Genomic DNA, 16,779 nt, shown 5'->3' on the forward strand with positions numbered 1-16,779 from the left:
AATGCCCTTCTGGAAGCCATTAAAAAGTTTCCCACCAGCGTTAAAGCATCTTCAGTTTTCCACTGGTATTCCTAAGAGTGCCTATGTCCACCTTAATCAATTCTTCCAAACTAAGTGCTTGGTATAACCATTTAAAAAAAAAAAAAAAACAAATTACCTCAATTTACAAGCTACTGGTGTGTTTTCCAAGGCAAGGTTTCTCTCTGTATATAGCCAAACAAAGTTTTTTTTTTTTTTTTTTTAAATTGAAGTCCTAAGTTCTGTACTTTGGGAGACATCTGGACACTTTTCACATTGGGGAATGGGTTGGTGATAAAGACAACAATAGCAGTGTCTAAAGGCATCTTGTCAGAATTTTTGAAAAAGCACTAAAGGGAACTTTATATCTAATTTGAGTCTTTGCCTTCCCCAGACAACCTGTGAGAGGCCTCCATCTGCAATTTGATGCTGAGTGTTAGGAGTCAAAGCTAAAAAGTTCACTTGTGCCAGGAGGCAGAAATAGGTGGACCTCTGTGAGTTCCAGGCCAGCCTGGTCAACATAAAGGTTCAATGGCAACTATAGCTATATAGTGAGACTCTGTCTAAAAGAAAAAAAGAAACAAAACAAAACCACAAAGAGCTAGATTTCAGGCCTATATTCCCATAACCCCTAGCACTCTAGAAATTGAAGCAAGAATACTGAGTTCAAGGCCAGCCTGAACTACATAGAGAATTTCAAGAGAGTATGAGTTACAGAGTGAAAACCCACTTCAATAAAAAGAGAGGAAAATGTAGAGTGAGCAGGATCAGGGGCTCAAGACCATCCTCAGTTTTAATCAAATACGAGACCAGCATCAGCTCCATGTCTGACCAGCATCATCTGTCTTTAACTGGAGTAGGGGGTGTTGAACCGTAAAAGAAAGCCCATGTCCAAAACTAACTACATTTTAAACAGAAAATGACTTCTTCCAGTGACTTATTTTTGGTTTCTGCAAATGGCAGTGATGCTTTGAAGCTGAAAGTACCAACAGGTCCTTAGCCCTATACTACCCAGTACAGAAGCCTCTTGTGCCCAGTGAATACTTGAATGTGGCCATTTCAAACTAAGACAAGCTGTGAGGGTAAACTACACACCAATTTCAAACACTTAGCACATACAGAGACTATAGATGCTGTTGATAATTCCTCGTGGTAATGAATTTTAGGTTAAATTAAATACATTTGAAAAATTAACCTCTTGCTTTCCACTTGTTTTTTTGAAATGGATCTTCTAGAAAGTTTGTACTCTGCACATACATGGCTTATGTGAGCAGCTTTCACATGATTATGTTGGACAACTTGCCTCAGACCTTCCAACAATTTTTTTGTAGTTACCATTGACTCCTGAACTGCTTACAGCTCCATCATCACAAAGTTTCTTCATACTCTTTTGTAGTGGTTCTCAACCTGTGGGTCTTGACCCCTTTGGGGTCAAATATCAGATATCCTACATATCAGATATTTATATTACGATTCATAACAGTAACAAAATTATAGTTATGAAGTACAACTAAATAATTTTATAGTTGGGAGTCACCACAACATGAGGAACTGTATTACAGTGTTAGGAAGATTAAGAACCACTGTTGTGAGATATCTTTCTATACACTGTGAATATGCTTTATTACCATTGGTTAATAAAGAAGCTGCTTTGGCCTATAGCAAGGCAGTATATAGCCAGGTGTGAAATCCAAACAGAGATACAGGGAAAAGAGGGTGGAGCTGGGGAGATGCCAGCAAGCTGCCCAAGAAGCAAGATGCGAAAGTATAGGTAAGCCACTGGCCACGTGGTGATATATAGATTAATTGAAATGGGTTATTTTAAGATGTAAGAACTAGCTAGTAATAAGCCTGAGCCATAAACCAAACAGTTTATAATTAATATTCAGTCTCTGACTTTGTTTTATTTTATAAGCTGCTACAGGACCAAGGGGGACAGAGAAAAGGCTCCAGCTACATTCCCTTCTTTCTGTCTCTCTTGTTTTCAGACAGGGTCTCCCTGGCTGTTCTCAACTTAATAGGTTGACCAGGTTTGCCTCAAACTCAGAGATCTGTCTGCCCCTTTTTCCTGAGTGCTGGGATTAAACATGGGAGCCACCACATCCAACTCTTCCTGGAATTTCTTTAATACTTATCTGACTTTATAGACAAGGTGTGAGATAACTAAATTGTGTCTGTCTGTCTGACTGTCTGTGTCTGTTACATAAAATGAACAATAAACACAGATTTACTTTCAAACCTCTATCTGCCATCCACTACCCTCGGGATACATCCTAGGGTGTGTGGTGCTCCTGTACTCTGCTGGAAGGTTGAACAAAGCCTCTGTGTATCCCTACTGAGAGGACACAGACTGAGGCTCTGTGCCCACATAGACACTCAGCATTGAGAAAACTTGTAGGGAAAGCCTGAACTTCACCTTGAACCATCTCCCATTCACCACAGCTTCAGCAAGATATCTGGCCTCTGCTTTTCTGCTAAGATCCAGGATTTCTCTTACCTTGACTTGTTCATTTGAGGTTACTGCACAGAAAACAATTTCTGTGAATCCCTGGGATGGAAACATCCGGAAACAGATACCACCAATGACACGACCATCTTTAATTAAAGCAAGGGTTTTGTGTTTCCTAAAAGAATAAGGTTAAATCAGAGCTGTATCTTTCTTGGTTATAGAAAACACTTTTGGAGATGCTCCTTTTTGACTAAGAAGGCTTGGAAGCGGGGGTGCAGGGAAGTTCTTTCATCTAGATACCAGCTCAGTAGGCAGCCATTTTCCTGTACTCTTTAGGGCAAACCTACTTCAGAACTGCCACACCAAAACAAATGAAGAATTCCCTAAGAAAAGCCTGACCTGAAAGTGTGTGCTTGGAGGGGCTTTGGAACTGACGATGGAAGCTGAAGGAAGAGCTCAGAGCTCAGAGCTCAAAGTTGTGGGCAAGGGTGGCACACATTTCTGAAGAGTTCACACAGCAAGAGTAATATTACAGCAAAGAACACAACATTTACATGTAGGAACTGTCAAGCCCTGTAGTGTGGAATCTCACCAGACTGTCTCACTCTGACTTGCACACATACATATCACATTTCACATAGGCTGTTTGGTTAACTAGGTTAAAGTACAGCCAAGTGGAGAAGTTTAATTCCTTGATGTTGGATTTTTTTTTTTATTTCATTTTTATTTTTGTAATGTTGTGGATTGAACCTAGGGCTTTGTTCATGCCAGGTTCATGCCTCCTATCAGTGAGCTACATCCTCATCCTTGGGTTTTTTTTTTTTTTTTTTTTTTTCTTTAAAGCATTGGATTTTCTAGGTTAACCTATCCTAAATCCCAATAATTTTTCCCAGTGTTTATAGAGCACATTGCATAAATGGGTTGTGCTATGCTCTGAACTTTGCCTGAAGATCCAGCAAAGCTTTGGTGCAACCCTACCTGTGAGTATTTGGGCTATAGTGGAACCTAAGTAATACAACAAAGCCAAGAATGCATTGACTTGTGAAGCAACGGCTAAAAAGAGTGTGGTACAGAAGAGTCCTCATCAGCTTATTATTTATTTCATTCATTTATTTGTTTGTGTGTGCAAGTGTGTGTGTACATTAGTGCATGCCACTCTCCTATCTGTCTGTCTGTCTACTAACTGTGTGTGCGTGTGTGTGTGTGTGTGTGTGTGTGTGTGTGTGTGTGTGTGTGTGCACAAATGCATGCCACTCATATAGAAATCAGAGAATATTTTATGGGAGTTGGTTCTCTCCTTCTATCATGTGGGTCCCAGGACAGAACTTAGGTCACCAGGCTTGGCAGCAAGAGAATTTACCCACTGAGCCATCCCACCAATCCCAGCAATTTAAACCATAACGGTTCAATCTATTAATAAGAACCTTTAAGATTTACTGACAAAATAATCTTAGTGATTTTTGACATGAAAATTAAGTCAGTGTGATTATGTATCCATATCAGGAGAGGAGGCAGCTGGATTCCAAGGGCTAAGTGTCACTAAACAGTTCCCTCCTTGCATTAAAGGAGGAAGTAAGAATGAGTTGAACTTACGGATCAAAGACGAGCCGAGTGATGTACTCTTTGGGCATCCGGGGGAGCTGGTGAGAAAACACATTCTGTAGGCCCACCAGCCACATCAGGATCTTCTTGTTTGGTTTCTGGTTCAGGGAATTGCCCACCACATGGAATTCAATGACACCCCTGCGCTCTTCCAGCCTTGCCGCCTCATCTCTGGCTGAATGTGCTGACAGAAAATTGGTCTGGGATCCAAGAGACAAGAAAAGATTACAAAAGGTTCTCTTTTGAAAATAGTGGACTGGAGCACATGAAAGCTTTCCCTGTTCTAATAAGACTCTGGTATGGATTTCAGGGTCATAATCATATGTGCATCCTCACCCCACAAGTTAAGAAAACAAAACAGAAAAGTGGATTAAGTGGTAGATGACTCAGTGGTTAAAAGAGTTTACTGTAAAATCAGGGAGACTGGAGTTCGGATTCCAGAGTCCATGTAACAAGCCAGGTGCATCCTTTGTACACTTGTAACCCAAGCTCCAAATAAGGCAGAAACAGATGTGCCTCAAAACACCTGACAAAAAATTATAGAAAAACATACCCTGGATACCCTCTTTTGGCCTTTATGTGTACACAGGCATGGGAAACCACACACACACACACACACACACACACACACACACACACACACACACACACAAATGAATAATAACTAGACAAAGAATTATAAAAAGATAACATTGCATGGATTAGACAATATATATATATATATATATATATATATATATATATATATATATATATATAGAGAGAGAGAGAGAGAGAGAGAGAGAGAGAGAGAGAGGTGGCAGGAGGTCCCACCGAGTATTGTATCTGGCTTAAATTCTGGAGTGTTAGCACCTAGACTTTGAACTGCCTTTGGTGTTGTTACATTGCTGTGGGATGTTCTGTATGGCAAATGTGTTGCTCTGATTGGTCAATAAATAAAATACTGATTGGCCAGTGGCTAGGCAGGAAGTATAGGCGGGACTAACAGAGAGGAGAAAAGAAAGAACAGGAAGGCAGAAGGAGTCACTGCCAGCCGCCGCCTTGACAAACAGCATGTGAAGATGACAGTAAGCCAGTAGCCATGTGGCAAGGTATAGATTTATGGAAATGGATTAATTTAAGCTATAAGAACAGTTAGCAAGAACCCTGCCATGGCCATACAGTTTGTAAGCAATATAAGTCTCTGTGTTTACTTGGATGGGTCTGAGCAGCTGTGGGACTGGCGGGTGACAAAGATTTGTCCTGACTGTGGGCAAGGCATGAAAACTCTAGCTACATTACATTGTGTTACTGATACTTTGTTTCAGGAGTCTAAATTTTATCTGAGTTCTCCCTGAAGGTTCAACGTGTCTGCAAAAATTAGTTATGAGAGAACTTAAAAAAACCAAGAGGTCTTGTGACTGAGAATTGCTATGGCATTTGATTCCTTCAAAGGACTTCAGATAAGAGGTTTTGGTATTCAGAAATTGACTTGCTAATATGTAAATTGTATAACAATTAAAAAGGCCTTTTTGCAAAGCAATGGTCAGTCAGTTCACCAGAAGCTGACACCCCTGCTGTTTGGCTAAACCTAAAATTCATGCTGGAATGAACCTTCTCCTCTACAGAACCACACAAAACAGAACATTGACAGGCAGGGATCTCTAGAGTCACTGAACTTATGGAATGAATCTCTCTCTCTCTCTCTCTCTCTCTCTCTCTCTCTCTCTCTCTCCTTCCCTCTCTCTGCATATATATGGAATTTATTGGAATGATTTACACGCTACAGTCCAACTAATCAAACAAAAACTATCTGTGAACAGAAAGTCCAAGAATCCAGTAGTTGTTCAGTCCCACAAGGCTAGACGCCTCAGCTGGTCGTCTGTATATGCTAGAATCCCAAAGATGTCGGCTCCAGTGGACTGGAAGTGCTACTAAACTGAGGGCAAGCAGGCAAAGCAAAGGTCAAAACCCTCCTTCTTTCATGTTGTTATACAGGATTCCAGCAGATTAAAGGCGTGTGCTGTGGGATAATGCTTTTGTACATTGGTTTAATAAAATGCTAATTGGCCTGTAGCCAGGCAGGAAATATAGGCAGGGTAAGCATATGAGAAGATTCTGGGAAGAGGAAGGGCTGAGTCAGAAGTCACCAGCCAGTCACAGAGGAAGGAAGATCTGACAAGACAGAACTGAGAAAAGATGTCATGCCATGTGGCTAAACATAGATAAGAATTATGGGTTGATTTAAGTGTAAGAGCTAGTCAGTAATAAGCCTGAGCTAATGGCCAAGCAGTTATAAATAATATTAAGGCTCTGAGTGATTATTTTATAAGTGGCTGTGGGTCCATGAGGGCCAGGCAAGACCCAAGAAACATTTGTCCTACAAATGGTACCCAGATGTGGTGGCAAGAATTTCTATCTAAAACCTGAGAGAGCTTAAGAAGAGATTAAAAATGTAGCTAAAAGCACCTTCCTAGTTCATGTTGCTCATAGCAGGCTGGGGTACAGTGATGTGTCCCCTGGCCATAGTGGGTTTGTGGCATGTGGACTTAAGCTATGGCATGGTAGAGTTTTTGCCAAGGTACACAGAGGTGTCTCCAAACTGCACAGCATGGTGCGTGGTGGATATAGCTTTCGCTAGTACAAAAGAAAGAAAGAAAGAAAGAAAGAAAGAAAGAAAGGAAGGAAGGAAGGAAGGAAGGAAGGAAGGAAGGAAGGAAGGAAGGAAGGAAGGAAGGAAGGAAGAAAAGAAAAGAAAAAAAAGAAGAGAAAAAGAAAAAAAAGAGGGAAACAAAAGGTTTCTGAGCTACAAGCTGCTGGATGGCTCCCAGAGCTGGCAGTGAATTATCCCCACCATGTTGGAAAGCTGAAATGAGTGGAGTCAGCAGCCAAGGCTGCTGCTTCTGTCCTAGCCACTCTGCAGTTTAAAGCAATAGACTCACAATAAGTCAGATTCAGATGAAATAAAACTTTAAATGGTTTACAGTATGTGTAAAAATGTACATAGGCTTGGAAGAGAGAAGAAAATGAATATAGACAGTTATATAAAGAAGTAGTTTTAAAAAATAAAGTCTTTAAAGAGACAGTAAAAGTAAAAAAAAAAAAAAAAACAAGCCGGGCGGTGGTGGCGCACGCCTTTAATCCCAGCACTCGGGAGGCAGAGGCAGGTGGATCTTTGTGAGTTCGAGGCCAGCCTGGGCTACCAAGTGAGTTCCAGGAAAGGCGCAAAGCTACACAGAGAAACCCTGTCTCGAAAAACCAAAAAAAAAAAAAAAAAACAAAAAGAGACAGTAAAAGTAATATAAAAATAAGCCACATAAAGATAGAAATCACACACAGAATCTGAATTATACTCTCTTTGGGATTTTTAACTGCAGAAAGACATTTGATTGTAAAGGCTGATAAGTTAAACCAATATGTATATTTTAAAGGTATCTTGACTTCAAAATTTGTGTCTAAGGATATATTGCTTTGGAAAAGAGGTTCTGCTTTTGTTTCCACAAAAGATGAGAACCTGTGCATCCAGGCTAACATGATTTGATCAGCCAAGAGCCCCTGAATGATCTCTGATGACACCATGGTCCAATATCCACACAGCTTCAAGGCAATTGGCTCAGACAATACAGCCCCACAGACTACTCCAATCAGGACTTGACCATAATTCTTAATTTTTTCAACATCCCCATTAGATTGCCAGTGCCCTCACCCAGCAGGAAGTAGTATGAGAAGCTATGCCCAAATTCCCAAAATATTGTTTATAAATGTTTATTTTTATTTAAAGGGGTTTGATAATAAATGCAATCTCTTTCTAAAAAGAAAAGGGAATAATATAGATATGATAGGATAAAAGATTATTGAATCTAGTTTTAAAGAGCAACAACTTATTTAAAAATGTTTTAAAATGCTATGGATTTTAGCTTATTGGTATAAATTTAAAGTTAATTTTGTTATACTGTATATTTCTGCTCTTGTTTAAGTTATTATGTTTGTACAACTCATTTAAAATTATAATATATAATTAAGAAATACAGATTAATAATGAGTCATCCATAATAATCAACCTTATAGTTATGTTAGTTAAGTTTTCTAGGTATACATAGATATATTTCAGTTAGGTAGGTAATCTTCAAACACTTCAAAGACCTACAGAATATGGTATTTAAAATGTTTTTACAACTTAGACTTTCTGGATAATGGGACACGTCTGCCCCTGGCAGCACCAATTTATTTTAAAGAGGAAGATGGATACTCCATATGGAGTTTATCTTCTTCTTGGCAAAAATAGCCATTTGGGTAAGAAACTGTTCTTGCATGGACTACTTGACAAAATGTATAGACTGGACATGCAGGACCCACAGGAAGGTAACCAATGAACTTTGCAAGGCAAGATGGTCCTTCATGTTCCTGCTTCACAGAGGAGACTGTCAGATATTCTACAGGACACAGAGAGAAGCAACTGAGAAACTCTAGACTGAGAGACTGAAGATGAATGCCCCAACATTGCAGAGGAAATTTGGATGACTGTCCAGGCACGCAGCTGTCTCTGTCATTTCCAGAATTTTGGAAGTTGCTTACAATGCATTTCTTGTTTACTTAAGTAATATTATATCCTTCTGGGGTCTTTTGTAGTTGATGAAGTTGAAGACTAGATAGTTAAATTTTTTTTGGTTATGATAAAAGATAAATTATATATGAAACTTTAGACTTACAAATATAGGATAGAATATTTTCTTTAATTTTGCCAAATACAAATAGAGTAGCTATTATAACTGTAATTCTTGCTTGGTAACTGTTTTGTTATATATAATTTTACAATGTTAAAGTTAAAACCTTCCTTTTTGATTAGAAAAGGGGAAGTGCTGTGGGATATCTTTCTGTATGCTGTGAATATGTGTTGCTCTTATTGGTTGATAAATAAAACTACATTGGCCTATGGCAGGGCAGGATGGAGCCAGGTGGGAAAGGTTAAGAAAGAGGGGAAGAAGAGAAAGAAGAGGCAGAGAGACACATTCCCACTGTCCAGGGAGTAGCATGTAATGGGATGCAGGTAAAGTCATGGAACATGTGGTGATACATAGATTAATAGTTATGGGTTGATTTAAGATATAAGAGCTAGCAAGCAAGAGGCCTGCCACAGACTATACAGTTTGTAAATAATATAAGCCTCTGTATGTTTATTTGGGACCAATCAGCTGCAGGATGCAGGTGGGAAAGATTCATCCTGACCACAGGGCCCAGGTAGGACTGGAGAAATCTTCCAACTACAGGCATGTCTTCTTGCCTCAAGATCTGGGTCAAAAGCTTGTTTTTCTATCTAAACCTCCAGATCAAGAGGCGTGTCTTCCTAGCTCAAAGGCCTGGACTAGAAGTGGATTTACCCACTTCAAACCAAGCAGACAATCCTTACAGGTGTGCCCTCCATTTCGGGGTTGTAGTTCATTCCAGATATAGTTAAGCTCTCAACAAAGAGTAGCCATCACAATCCACAATCCTTGTCAATTTGACACATCATGTCTCCTTATGTCATGATTGAGTTCCAAATGAAAACAATAAACAGGTCATAATAATGCCTAAACATAATATAAGTATCCTTTGTATAATCATAATGCATTTATAAATTTAGAATAGGTGACAATGTTCCTTGGGGAACATCCTTTTAGTATTCTATTATTTGATGTGACAACATATGATAAAGAAATTGAAAGAAAATATAAATATCTGTACAAATGTATTCTTAATAAAATTAAACAGAAGCACTCATGCCAATTATAATCTTCATTTCTATAACTAGTCACGTGACTTTAGCTGGTATTTATAGATACCTTCCTCTACTACCCATTCTTTATTTCCTCCACCCTCTGCAAACATTTCAGCAGGACTTGGCTCTTTTCCTGGCAGTGACCCATACCTTCATTCCTGATGGATCCTTTGTCATCCTGCTTGAATTAGGCTGTTGTAATTTCCCATTGGCTTTAATAACAGAGCACCATAGCACCAAGAGATACCCTAAAGAATTTCCCACACACCAAACATAATCTTTCTTAACCTCCATAATGGAGAATCAATCCAATTTTCCCATGGTAATCTGGCTCTATCACCCTTCCTAGCACTGTTATTCCTTTCTTAGCTTGTTGGTTTAAGGGCATTAGAAGCTAAAAAAGACCAGGGGGAAGACTGAGTTTCCAGTTCAATGGAATGTTTGTTGTGGCTCCTGGCAGGAGCACTCCCCACTCTGGAACCAAAACTGGTAGGCCAGCAGAACTTAGGGTCATGGAAACAGGAAGCAAACAGTTCCCTAGTAGGTCACTAGGGGTGACAGTGAGTGGAACTATTCCTTTTTCCACACCTTGATTCCTAGACTTGAGGATTCTGGCTATGGGAGAAAGCAGATGCTGATTCAGAGCATATACTGCCTTCAGGAGAACCCTGTTCTAGCCCTCCAGGCTGTGGCCACCTAATTGGCACTGCAACTGTGTCTTCAAAGGCCATTCCATCTATCAGGCCAGCTGCTTCAGGATGATGGGGAACAAGGTAAGATCGATCATTGGGCCCACTGTCCCTTCACTATCTTTGGCTGTGAAGTGAGTTTCTTGGTCAGAAGCAATACTGTGTAAAAGGTCATGATGAGATGGGTGGATAGGCATTCTGTAAGTCAATGGATAGTAGTTTTGGCAGAAACATTATGTGCAGGAAAGGCAAATCCATTACCAGAATAAGTATCTAATCCAATAAAGACAAAGAGTTATTCTTTCCATGAAAGAAGTGGTCCAATGTAATCAACCTACCCCCAGGTTGCTGGCTGGTCACCAAAGGAATAGCACTATACCTGGGGCTTGGTTTTGTCTGGTCTCTGCTACTGGCAGATCTGGCACTCAGCAGTAGCTCTAACCAAGTCAGCCTTGGTAAATGGAAGTCCTTGTTGTTGAGCACACACATGCCCCCATCTCTGCCACCATGGCCACTTTGTTCATGGACCCACTGGGCAATGACAGAAATGGCTGGGTAAAAAGGCCAACTATCCACATACTGGGATGGTGAGGCCTACTTGGTCCCAGCATGGTTGGACTAGTGAGGATCAGACTGACATGGGTAGGGGAAACGGCCTGAGCACAGGTGGGGCCAAAGGCAGATCCCAAGTGGCTATGAGTACATAGGGAGAAAAACCACCTGGGAGGCTGTGTCAGTGGACAATTTGTTTATTTGGAGGGGGCAAGGGACACATACCCTAGGAAGAGTGGCTGGTTGGATTCATGTGCTGGTATGTTATTGGTTGGGGCAAAAACACTGAAGGTGCTTCATTTGCATACTTAAAAGCAACGGGGGGGGGGGGGGGGGGACACCTTATAAGGTCATAGGGAGCATAGCCTGGAATGTTTCAGCGGTCAGCAGCAACCAGTCCCTGTAGCCTTGGAAATGTAAGAGCTTGCTATGTGCATCGGAGCATGTCTACACTAGGGGAAGCCTAACTGCTGGGGTCTGCTGCCCTCTGAGCAAGGCAGAGGATCAGCCAAACTCCTACCACTCTCAGGATGAGAAAATCCAGGGCTTTTAGGCATGCCTTGAACCCCTTCTTAGCTTCAGACCCCTTCTTAGCTTCAGGCCAGTCCCACATCCACAGAATAGGTCTTCCTATCTACTTGATTATTGAATGCCTCCTCAACTGAAGTGACCTTTTGATGGGCATTTACACAGGACACAAGTATCTTCACATCCTTCACCTATTTGAAGAGATCTGTCCACATACTTCTTCCCCAGATGGCTTTCTCACCAGTTTTGCAATCATGCTCCTTCCAAGTCCCTGATTGTCCAGCCAAGCCATTGGCTACAGCCCATGAATCAGTGAACAATCACACATCTGGCCATTTCTCCTTTGAAACAAACTGTAATACCATGTGTACTACCCAAAGTTTTGCCCACTGTAAATATTTCCCTTCAACAGTGTCTTTCAGGGTTGTCCCAGAAAGGGATTGTAATGGTGTAGCTGTCCACTTCTGGGTGGTGCCGGCTACTTTTGTAGAACCATCAATAAACCAGGCCCTAGTCCTCTCTTTATTAGTCAACTGTCCATAAGGAACACCCATGAGGCTATAGATGCAAATTTGGCAGCAGACAGCCTTGCAACAGGAATAGAAATCATACGCATTTGGGCAACTTCTTCATGTAGCTTGCTTGTGCCTTCAGAACCTGCTCGTGCCCAATCTCATATATACCACTTCCATTTGATAATGAATTGCAGCTGTGCATGTCCTACTTTATGACTTGGTTATACTTGGTCGGATAACACAGCTCAGGTTGCATAGTACTTGGTGGCACACTGTCAAATGTTCAGTTTCCACCAAGGCCCAGTAGCAGACCAAGAGCTTTCTTTCAAAGGGAGAATAGTTCCCACTGTAGAAAATTAGGTTTTACACAGAATATCCGGTCAATTTTATCACTAAGTTCTTTGTTGTTTTTCACCATATTCTGAAGTTGGTTAATTTTTATCTCAGAGTTCATTCCTCTCCTTTATCAGTTTATACAGAGATGCTAAAAGCAACCAACCAGCAGCATCATTTTCATTATTTTCCCCCAAACTGTCAAAAGTTTCACATACAGGGTCATCAAATCTATTGCCATTCACAATTGGTGAATCAAGATAATCAAATGCATTTATCTCTTTAAGTTTGTAATACAGTTCACACCATGAGCTTTCAGTACTCTCTGAGCTCCCAGGAAAGGGAGTGGCTTCAGTAACCAAAGGTGCTAGAGAATTGAAAAGCCTATCCCAGATACTTAAAAGATTTGTATACTTCTTCCTCATACTTCTCATACCAAAATCTGTATTTGTCAGGGTTTTCTAGAGTCACAGAACTTATGGATGAATCACTCTCTCTCTCTCTCTTTCTCTCTCTCTCTCTCTCTCTCTCTCTCTCTCTCTCTCTCTCTCTCTCTCTGTGTGTGTGTGTGTGTGTGTGTGTGTGTGTGTGTGTGTGTGCATACATATATATGGGAATTTATTGGAATGACTTACAATCTAACAATAGCTAGCTGTGAACAGAAAGTCAAAGAATCTAGTAGTTGCTCAGTCCCACAAGGTTGGATGTCTCAGCTGGTCTTCTGTATATGCTGGAATACCAAAAAAGTAAGTAGGCTCCATGCCAGTGAGGAAATGGATGTGCTAACAAGGTGAAGGCAAACACGCAAAGAACAAAACTTACCTTTTTCCATGTCCTTATATAGGCTTCCAACAGAAGGTGTGGCCCAGATTAAAGGTGTGCCTATCCACCTCAATATTAGTTCAAAGGCATGTTTCCATGCCTAAAGATCCAGAGCAGAGGGGTGTCTTCCTACCTGAAAGGTCTGGACTAGAAGTAGATTTATGCACTTCAAACCATGTAGAAAATCTTTCACAGTTGTGATCTCCATCCTGGGTTGTAGTTCATTCCAGATATAGTCAAGTTGACAACCAAGAATAGCCATCACATGAACCAAGACCCATCTGATGGAAGGAGAGAAACAATTCCTTCCTATGGCCCCTAACCTCCACACACATACCACGGCACACGTATTCCTACAAGTGCACAGACACACAAACACATTAAATAGAGAACCAGTAAGATGATTTATCACTGTATTAGCCTGATAACTTCAATCTGATGCCCAGAATCCAAAACTGAAGGAAAGAACTGACTCATGAAAGTTGTCCTCTGACCTCCATGCCTGTGGAGTGACTCTTTCACATAACATAATAATAGAGTAGCAATAATAATGAAAAATTACAGCCCATTAAGATAACAAGTCCCAAATCTTGAAATACACTATAAAGCAGCAGTCATATTTATAGTCTTAGCACTTCTTTTTGGAAGACAGTTTTCTTTATTGATCCTGACTTAACTCATAGCATGCTGCACGGCCTAGTGCCAGGACCTCATGCTTTAATCCACTCCATGTTGGGCAAGGAAATTTTTGACGGTTCTGCTGGGAAGAAAAGTCCTAACTGTAGCACTAGCTTTGAGGGCTCCAGCTGGTTGTCCAGGTGACCAGCTATCACTGTGGTACAAGCTACCAAGATATTTAACAACCAGCTTGCAAAGACATCTGAAATGTCCAGCTTTCTTGGGCATGCCAGTACACTACTAACTGTAGCAACAGATTGTGAGATGGGTGACTGCCTCCCCACTTTACATCTGAACAGACCAAGCTCTGCTCACGTGAAAAGTTACAAAAACCTTAAAGCACATACACAAAGGGAACTCAGCTTTAGGTCCCCACAGCCTGGATACTCCAGAAGGAAAGAAGAATTTTAAGAGATGGTTCTGTTGCAACACTCAGTTCTCTGAATTATGCTTGACATTGATAAAGAACCTCAGAAACAGAGCAGTGTAAAACTTATTGATTTAATCTAGCAGAGCCACACTGAAAAGACAGAAGTTGTTTATAAACTACCTCTCAGGCCATGTCTTCATTTCCTGGAAATGTCTTGAACCTCCCTGTTCCTGGATGTCTTGCCGTAAGATGCCAGCAGTACTTTCAACAAAAATGTTTTACCTGGGTTGACCTAAACTATTACACAGATCCAAACAGATACATTATGCAGAACTAGCCAACAAGCCTCCACAACAAAGGCAGCACTGCAAGAGAAGAGGAAGGGCCTGGAGAGCTGTTTGGGGTTAAAGCAGACTAAAGAGACTGGGATATGGCTCAGAGGTAAGGTGCTTGCCAGGTATGCAGGAAACCCTGGATTTGATCCCCAGCACCACATGAACCTAGCGTGGTGGTTCAAGGTCTTTCATCCTGGCTATATAGTGACTCCAAGATTAGCCTACTGAATGACGCCTGTCCAAAAAAAAAAAAAAAAAAGACACTAAAGAGATGAAAGAATGAAAACTAAATTCCATGCTCAGGTTCTAACTGAGCCTCCAACAACAACAATAATAATAATAATAAATGTCATGAATGGCATAAATTGGTAAGATGGTCATTAGATATAGATTGCATATTAGGCCACAGGTCAGCAAACTTTTCTGTGAAAAGTTAAGTGATGAACATTTTGCAAGACATACATTCCAAGCCTCAATTGTCAAATTTTTCTGCTATGTGCAATGGTGTACAGATAACACAGTCCATGAGAACTGTTAGCAGCGTAGCCTGCTGGGACACACCTTTATTCCTAGCTAGTTGGTAGGCCAAGGGAGAAAAATTACTTCAGCCCATAAGCTGAATAGCAGATCCGACTGATACACTACTATCTGCCAATCCTAAACTAGAGAAGCTTGTAACAAAGCTAAATTTACTGAGTGCTAACTCATGTGATTATACAAGAGAATTGCTTTCGTCTAAGACAGAGGAGATGCATTAGGTGTGAGGTATTTATTATATCTGTTTGGAATGCTGAACTGATTCTAAAAGGTCCACGAGAGAAAAAAGGAGGTAAACAAAGAGAAATGGCATGTGATCACCACTGAATCTCTAGGTAAAGTCCATGGATTTTTATCATAGACTTTTGCATTACTGATGGAGGTTTGAAACTCTTCAAGATGGAAAGGTTTCCAACTACTTGAAACTGTAGTTTGTGGCCCTGTAATTGATATTCATCAAGGGGGGAACCATATCTTAGTTAGCCATTCCTGTCCTCCCCACAGTAACCTCTAGTTACAGGTAACTAGCAGTGCATTCTCAGCACCCCACCCTCATCTCTGACAGCTGGTGTGGTAGGGAGACCAGAAGGGCTTTCCCAACTGCCTGCTTGGTTCACCCTGCTAACCTCTGGTCCAAGCATCACTGCAGGATCTGTGATGGTAGACATAACCTCATTGATCAATTCCACAGGAATATCCCCCATCACTCGGGATCTCTTGGCTTCCTCTGGAGCATGAGAGTGGTTCATTTTCCTCTTTTCTCCTGTGATGTTCCAAACAAAAGACAAAAAAAACAGATGGTTTGAAATGGAAAATATTACTGATGAATCTAACTTATTTTGGGAAGGAGATTTGGGGGTGAGACAGGCTCTTGCTATGTATCCCTGGCTGGTGTAATACTCACTATATATAGCTCAGGTGGGCTTCAAATTTGTGGCAATCCTGCTTCTACCGCCTGAATGCTGGGGTAATTAGGTGTATGCCATTACACTGGTCTCTCATCTAATTTTCTAATAGCACTGATGGCTGTCTGTAGCTTTCCAGGTGGAAGGAAAAGGAGATCACCACCATTGCCAATTTCAGATCTATTTTAAAGATTGCCTATTTTCTAAGATGTTTCCAACTTGGCATATGAGTTATTAAAGCATGTTTTTTTCTTTCAATTTATTTTTATTTCATGTGCAGTAGTGTTTTGCCTGCATGTATATCTGTGTGAGGGTTGTAACTGGAGTTACAGACAGTTGTGAGCTGCCATGTGGATGTTAAGAATTGAAACTGGGTCCTCTGGAAGAGCAGCCAGTGCTCTTAACCACTAAGTCATCTCCTCAACCCCCATGTTTCTTTTTGTAAAGATATTTTTATATGTATGAGTATTTGCCTGCATGTATGCATGTGTGTGTGTGTGTGTGTGTGTGTATGTGTATGTGTGTGTGTGTGTGTGTGTGTGTGTGTGTGTGTGTGTGTGTGTGTGTTGCCCACAGAGCATAAGCATCAGATCCCCTGGAACTGGAGTTACAGGCAATTGTGAGCTGTCTGATATGGATACTAGGAACCAAACATGGGTCCTCTGCAAGAGCAGCTAGTGCTCTTAAATGCTGAGTCATTTCGCCAGCC

General features: G+C 40.9%; 1 protein-coding gene across 9 annotated transcripts in view; it reads right to left on the reverse strand.

Moving 5' to 3' along the window:
- Kat2b (lysine acetyltransferase 2B) overlaps positions 1-16,779 on the reverse strand; it is a 106,164-nt gene that overhangs the window by 16,039 nt on the left and 73,346 nt on the right. For all 9 annotated transcript variants that reach the window (XR_013046728.1, XM_076557521.1, XM_076557525.1 and 6 more), the window contains 3 exons: positions 15,792-15,928; positions 4,061-4,269; positions 2,516-2,642 (listed from right to left, as the gene is read on the reverse strand). Coding sequence is in view for 8 of the 9 variants with exons in the window: in XM_076557521.1 (XP_076413636.1) it covers positions 2,516-2,642; positions 4,061-4,269; positions 15,792-15,928 (473 nt within the window). In the remaining variant the exon portion in view is untranslated. The remainder of the gene's footprint in view (positions 1-2,515; positions 2,643-4,060; positions 4,270-15,791; positions 15,929-16,779) is intronic.

Source organism: Peromyscus maniculatus, chromosome 21, assembly GCF_049852395.1.
Source record: "Peromyscus maniculatus bairdii isolate BWxNUB_F1_BW_parent chromosome 21, HU_Pman_BW_mat_3.1, whole genome shotgun sequence".
Lineage (NCBI taxonomy): Eukaryota > Metazoa > Chordata > Mammalia > Rodentia > Cricetidae > Peromyscus > Peromyscus maniculatus.